General features: G+C 37.6%; 1 protein-coding gene across 1 annotated transcript; it reads left to right on the top strand.

The window, feature by feature from the left end:
- Positions 1 to 3,655: 3,655 nt before the first annotated feature.
- slc2a11l (solute carrier family 2 member 11, like) lies at positions 3,656 to 7,518 on the top strand (the record flags this gene model as incomplete). Its single annotated transcript, XM_079234952.1, is given in 8 exon segments — positions 3,656 to 3,673; positions 3,826 to 3,986; positions 4,099 to 4,223; positions 4,346 to 4,404; positions 4,408 to 4,478; positions 5,132 to 5,282; positions 6,866 to 6,967; positions 7,216 to 7,518. Coding segments are annotated over 8 exon segments (990 nt in total).
- Positions 7,519 to 7,788: the final 270 nt, after the last annotated feature.

The following is a 7,788-nucleotide window of genomic DNA, read 5'->3' as shown; positions in this document are numbered from 1 at the left end:
GCCCGACAGTAAGACAACTAGACTTCTGCCGACAGCCAGCAGGCAGTTAGCTTAGCATAAAGACTGGAAACAGGTGAAAACACCTCGAACGATTTCTTATTAAAATGTATATCAAACCAAATGTAAAAATGACAAGTTGTGGTTAGACACAAAGTGTTGCAGTGGAATAAATTGCATCATACACGTAACTCCAGACATATAACCATTGAAGTGCTTGTTGGCAGATTTGTGTAACCTTTGGACTTAAGGCTTTTTGTTTTGTCATTTTCGTTAGTCGAGAAACAGCCCAGCACATAACCATGTTACACAACAACAATTTGATTGTTTGGTGTACCGATTGAACAAACTAGATACAACATAACAATACAATATGTTATACAATATAACATGTTGAGGAGTTACAGGCCATAGCTTTCCCCCGCGCCTCTATGATTTATGCTAAGCTACGGTAATTGGCTCTTGCTACATGCACGAAGAGTGAGAGTGGTATCAATGGACTCATTTGCTTCCCAAATTACAAATTATTAATTACATTTCTACAGTTCCAGATAGTCATAGGGCATAATCCGTTTTTAGTTTATGATTATTGTTGCAGATAATTGGACTTAAGTGCTTTACTTGACACAATTTTACTGCATCTCTGAAGGTTAAAAGAACATTTCAGGACAAACTGCTTAAACTCTGATTGCCGTGATTATCACACAATAAGTGTAATGGAAGATGGATGATGTCATGATTTGCTGCATTATTTTCATTTTTAGCTTACTACTACATTTGAAAAGTATTGATATTTGTCATGCAGGTCACACTCACTGTTTCTTACATATTAAGTTGTATAAGCATCAGTTCGTATAAGTCACTCTGCCTGGACTGCAGGTCACACTCAGATAATGAGAATATATTGAGCATGTGTCTGAACCTGAAAAGCTCCTTGTAAAGTAAACCTGTGAGCCTTTCATTATTCATCGTGATCAAGCGTTGCCATGACTCTCTGTCTACTTGGGAGGACCTTACGAGTTTGGCACGACTCCTTGTGAGCATCTGTTTCTGCTGCCAAGTGTTTGTGTGATGGCCTGAAAAAAAGAGGCCATGCAAAGAACAATCGCTCTGCTATCTCATGGCAAATTTAAAGTCAATACAAGAGGGATGATGTTTTTGGCACGCTTTGATAATGTACTTAACTGAGATTTGTCACAGCAAGCATTTGGGGTCATTCATACAGAACTGTGTCTGGATTTTTACTGAAGAAAGTAATTTCATTCAACTTTGACATATTAAATATGGCTTGATGGAGCTTTAATCAATAGTTATTCCATAATACAAAAAGGTGAAAATTAAACTTTTTCCAAGATATTAACTTTTACTAATAGCAGCTGTGGATACAAAAAAGTTAGCAGACATGGTGTATAAGGCAAGACTATTAATGCTAAGATAACAATAAATGCCATTTTGATAATTGTAATGGAAAATATCATAGCAGCTCCCATGACAATGCTGAAGCGACATTTAGCATTTGTCTTGTCTGTCTCCAGGAAGGTTATGGAAGAGTTTAACAGGCTGACTTCAATAAATGCTGACGCCAGTGATAAATGTTGCAGCTATGCTGGCTGCTCGGTAAGGCGGCACATAGGCACAGCACTGTGCAACAATTACTACTACTATCATGCTCTTAATGGTAATGTCAACAGGGATACTATCTACCATGATCAATCAGCTCATCAATTAGCACAAAACACCAAGTTTCTCACCTCACAGCTTGGCGCAAGTATTAATACCTATTGTGACATGTAACAGATACTAATTATAGTGACCTGAGACAATTTCAAATGGCACATATGGCTACCCTAATGTACACAAATGGCCAATTTTAAGATTTTGCTTTGCTCTGTCTGACTTTATCAGTCTGTGCACAGGTAATGTTCTGATGGTGGGATACAGTTTCAGTCACTGCCCGGTTGATGGAAAAAAAGAAGAGCACACACACATCTGTGTTTTGCTCAGTGTGAGGCCAGACAAAGAGAGTCCCAGCTGCTGCAAAGAACTTCTATCCAACAATAAAGTTGTCGATGTTCAGCTGACTTGCAGTTGAACAGCTGGTCTTTGTGTACATTGTTGTTGCTGAAGAGATCCAGACCTCTGTAAAATGTGCAGTGTAAGGAGTTTTATACCTGTGATGTAAATTTGTCTGACATTAGCAGGTGGCTGTAACACATTATCTACCTCATATAGGGGCTGTTTTGCCTTTGAAAAATAGGACAGTGTAACTTGTGGGAGGTTCAATTTTAAAATGATGTAACAGTTTCACAACTAAGGATTTCGCTTGGCTCTTTTGTGATCCAATTTCTGGCTTTTCCATCTGTTTTCAGTGGCTATAAAGCCAGTAATCCTTCTCCCCTGCCTTTGGCAGATGCATCATTTACTCCAGTTCCCATTTAATATCAGTGTCTGGTCTCACTTTACCCTCCTCAAAACCCAATAAAGCACATCTCTATACTTCTCACTCTCATCTCAGTGCCCTAATTGTTCTCTTCCTTTTTTGTTGTTTCTCTCACTCTGCCTCTGAAGGAGCAGGGTGACACTTTTACCTTGTTCACCAGGATGTCTTTCATGTGCCGTATCAGATGTCCCTTTCCTTCTTCTCACCGCACAAATAAACCGTTATAGAAATTATGTTTTTTTTCTTTCTTTTTGCATGTCTTAGCCATGCTAGCAATATCTCAACAAGTATTGGATGGAGTTTTACATTTTTTGTGTGAAATATTTCTATATGTATCACAAAACATTTTAACTATTGGATGAATTGCCATGAAATCTGGTAGAGACACTCATATATAGGGCCCGGCGGATGAATCCTAAAGGCTTTGATGATCCCTTGACTTTTCTTCTACCCACCATGAGGTTGACATTTGCAGTTTCGAGAGAAATCTCCCATCAAACACTGGACAGCTTGCCATGAAATTTAGTATGACTGTCAAATCTCTGTAGGTCCATTGCACAACATAAAAATAAATAGTTAAACATTCATGGAAAACGCTAATCTGCAAAGAGTTAGTTTAATACCACTAATCGCCAACAGCTGGTTCGCTTATGAAAAAATATGCTGCTGGTTTATAAAGCACTGAATGGTTTAGGGCCTAAATACATTTGTGATCTGCTGCTACCTTATGAACCATCCGACCCCTCAGGTTGTCTGGGACTGGTCTACTTTCTGTTCGAAGAGTCAGAACTTTTCAGTTCAGCTTTTCCTGAAAGCTGCAGGTTTGCTGAGACCCTCTGAAGACTTTTCTGTTTGCTGTTGCCTTTAATTGAATCAAATTCAAGGATACTAATCAATTTCTGCATCTCACTACTGCATTTTATTTCTTTAACTGCACTGCTTTTATTCTATTTTCTCCTTTTAATGTTTTAATAATGAATGTTCTTACTTGTTTTTAAATCTTGTTTTCTTCTGCATTATTTTTTGATGCTTTTAATGGTTTTATGTGAAGCACTTTGAATCGCTTTGTTATTGAAATGTGCTATACAAATAAACTTGCCTTGCCTTAGCAGAAAAACAAATGGCAAGTCTGGGTCTGTACAAAGGTCAAAAAATAAAAAAATTTTGTCGCTGGCATTAGTCGCTGGCATTAGTGGGTATGGATTCAGGGCATCTGTGATGACTTCCCCTTCTGCTGTAAGTAAAATAAAACGTAAAAATCGTGGTAAACTGTCAAGAACTGTCTTAATAGAGCTATAAAGGTGACTGTGTGGTACGTCAACGAAACACTTGATACACAACATTATGCGTGCATAACTAAAATGCAACTACGAATGTGATAATTACAGTTTATAAAGGAGCTGGTGAACAAAACATGTCTACACAGATACGGTGTCTCCTTGGACCAGTGGCAAGTCTCTCTCATCTGGTCCTTCACCGTGTCCATTTTCTGCATCAGGGGGTTAGTGGGGTCGCTGCTGTCCGGTCAGCTAATCTCAAAATATGGCAGGTCATTTGAAAAAGAGAAAGGTTTACGTACCATAAAAATTAAGTTTTAGCTTTTGTTTCCTTTTTGTTTTAGCCTCAGGGTTTAACAGAGTCTCTGTCTTCCGGTCCCACAGAAAGCAATCCCTTTTATTAAGCAATTTTGTGACTATAATGGGAGCTGTGTTGATGGTCTTGAGCCAAAGAGCCATGTCTTTTGAGATGATCATCGTGGGACGATTTCTCTATGGCATCAATTCAGGTGAACCTACATCTTTATATTCTTTAATTTCTGCACCAACACAATCTATTGATTAAGCAATACAATTATATATATATATTTTTATATTACCAAATCTCTATTTCCCTATTGTACGCCTCTAGGAATCAATTTTGCAGCTCACACCATGTACGTTATAGAATGCGCCCCAAAGAGCTGGGGATGAGGGATGGTGGGCGTGACCACCGCTACCTTCCTCTCCTTGGGGAAGTTCAGTGGTCAGCTGCTGGGGATCAGGTGAGGTGGCCGGCGTCATGGATACTGTGAGTCAAGTAAGGGGTTGAGTGGTCGGTTCAAATGACAGCTCACATGTCTCAGAAAGAGCTATTGTGTCCTCTCTGTAGGGGGGCAACATGCATGAAATCTTAAATTATATTGGTGATACTTGGTGATACTTCTTAAGAAAACACTTGAATGTCAGTTTTTGGAAAATAATAACAATAATGCAATTAACAATCTAACTATAATGTTAGATTGTTAATTTCCATAAAGCTTGCCTGCTTACACACTACAACACTACTTGGCCTGTTGAAGTCATCCAATAAACAGTGTGACAAAATGTCTGACCAGTGTCAACCAAATTGTCCAAACATTCAACATAAAAGCCCCACTGTATACAAGTCAAGTTTATATCACTGCAAATTGCAAACATTAGTTATTCTATGTTCATTTTGGAGATCCAATTATTTAGGGTCCTGATTAAAACAAAAGTTAAAGGAATATTTTGAATTTTTGCCACAGTGGGCCACAGCTTTGAGCGAGACTAATTGAATAATAACATGAGTGATAATCAACATTTTTTTTCTAGCACCGTCACCAGTTTGGGTTTGTGTGCATATCATATTGCACTGTAATAGCTCAATTGTTGCATGATAACGTTACCCTTGCAGTGAGTTGCTTGGTACACAGGAGAGGTGGCCCTGGCTGCTTGGATTCAATGGTTTTAAAGCATCATTCCAGCTCTTCACCCTGACATTCCTGCCAGGATCTCCCAGCTTCCTGCTGCTGCACAAAGAAGACCGGCAGGCTTGCGAGAAAGGTGTGAGATGGCATTTTTGGCAAAATAATGGTCTGTAGAGTCACCTGTGGAGGAGATGTTGGAGGAGGCATCAGCAGTGTGAGTTAAATGTAACACTCGGAAAACTGTTTTGCACAACTGCACTTTGGGATACAGTACATTGCTTTGCATAATCTGACATTTCAGCTCTTTTTCGGTAATGTAGGCTGCAGAATTAATGATCCGCATTATCCCTGCATTTCCCAAAAACGAGAGCTATTACTTGCATTGTTCACGTGTTGAATAAAGTTGAGGCTTTCAGTCTGTGTTAGTATACAGCTCACAATATACATGTCGCATTGAATGGATGTTGATGCTTAAACCTTAATGGTTCTTTTAAATATTTGTACACATTAAAAGCCAGAAAGATTTGACAGGAAGTTTGACATTTTCTAGAGCTAGCTAGATGAGATGAAACATATAACCGTCATGTCATGACATGTTAAATATGAGGCTGAACCCAAGAGCTGTTTAGTTTAGCACAGTGACTGGAAACATAGGGAAACAGTTTGCTTGGCTCCTTTTCAACGTAACAAAATCCACCAACCAGCTCCTCTAAAGCTCACTTAGCCTAAACTGAAATGTAAAAAGGACAACTTGCCACATAAACCACTATAACACGCTGAATGTGCCTCTTTTGTCATTTGTGTAAGTAAACAAAATAATGTTGTTGAAAAAAATGTGAAACCAATGTCTTTATTGTTACCTTAATAGGACGGAACACTATAGCTGTTTCCTCCTGTTTCCAGTCTTTGTGCTAAGCTAAGCTAACCTCCTGCCAAATGTAGCTGTAGCTTCATATTTACTGACAGATACAATAGTGGTATCAATCTTCTCACCTAAAACTAAAACAAACTTTCAGTTTTCAGCAGCACACGCTGAACCCTGATGCATCTACATTGCTCTGATTTCTATAAGTGTCTGAAGTTGTCTTTTTTTAAAAAAAAAAGTTTTTAAATGATTTGAATACTCAAATATATTTTTTAATTATGCTTAATTTTCCACGAAAGTCCCTGTTTCCCAATCCAAGCACCAGACTTTTGAGGACATTTACTTTCAAAAATAGAAACTTGAAAACACATTATTGCTCCTTACTGTATCCTGTTGCTCCCCATTGCTGTGTCTACAGTGTATAGAGCAAAAATGTAAGTCACTTTGGATAAAAGCGTCAGCTAAATGAAATGTAATGTAATGTTGTATATGTTAAACAAAAAGAACTAGGAATGTGAACATATACATTTTAATATTAAAGGGGCTTCCAAATAGATGTGTAATTTGGTTCTTATTCAAATATATATATATAATATATATATATATATATATATATATATATATATATATATATATATACATATATATACATATATATGTATATATATATGTATATATATATACATATATATATGCATATATATATATATATATATATATGTATATATATATATATATATATATATATATATATATATATATATTTCTTTTATTTCAGACTCGTAAGTTCATATAACAACAAACAGAACAACAATATATAAAATACAATACACTATTGTAAAATACTTCTCTCCAGGTGTACTTTTATTCTTTTGATGTGGCAGGAATCCAAGAACACCAGTTACGTTACGCCAACAAGGGAATAGGACTGTGTGAGTTGGCCACCTCTGCAGCCTGTGTAAGTCTCATTTCCCTGATTGATCTATTACCATCCGTGAATTTTGAGTATAATATCCCTTCGACATGTTGACATAGATGTCCTGTTTTTCTACTATTTCTTTTTTTTAATTTAGGAAAACATTGATATCTTCTCTCACAGTTGTCTCCATCTGTGATGCCTGTCCTATAGCTAGAGCTCCCCTCTGTGGTTAACTGCTGTAAATGTGTTTTGCTTTTGCAGTTCCCAGAATCAGAATCAGAATGCAGTTCATGATTGTTGAGAATACAGGCAAAACGGTCCTGCTGTTAAGAGGATACATGGGAATGTCTGCAACACTGATCCTCCTCACTGTCACTCTGCAAGTGAGTCAACACAAAACAAGACACTATTTACGCGACGTGGGTGTATCAGCAGGAATAAATCAGTCCAACACGTTCTGTGGGCGGTACGTGAAGTTCAACGTCCCCGAGACCAAGAATCTGACAGCACTGGAGATTGCTGCGGCGTTTCAGAGGATGCAATGCAATTCTGCTGGGGAGAAATCGCAGAAGACAATATCCACTGAATAGAAAGTCGACCGAAACCGAACAGACGAGACCAAACTGTGATCATTTTCACCAAGTCACAAAGTGTCTGGAAGACGTCACGTTATATCACTAAGAGAATATTTAAATACAAGATACAACTCATACAGTTTAATATTATTATTACAGACATCTGTCAATTGTATGAAGTCACGTGAACAATGCACAACATTAACAATAAGGGTGGCTTCACTGTCTTTGTGTTTGAGTGTAAACTCTTATTTTTCAACTTGGGCAAACAACACTGTAAAACTT

Source organism: Taurulus bubalis (assembly GCF_910589615.1).
Source record: "Taurulus bubalis genome assembly, chromosome: 19".
Classification (NCBI taxonomy): domain Eukaryota; kingdom Metazoa; phylum Chordata; class Actinopteri; order Perciformes; family Cottidae; genus Taurulus; species Taurulus bubalis.
This window is presented reverse-complemented; position numbering and strand designations above follow the sequence as displayed.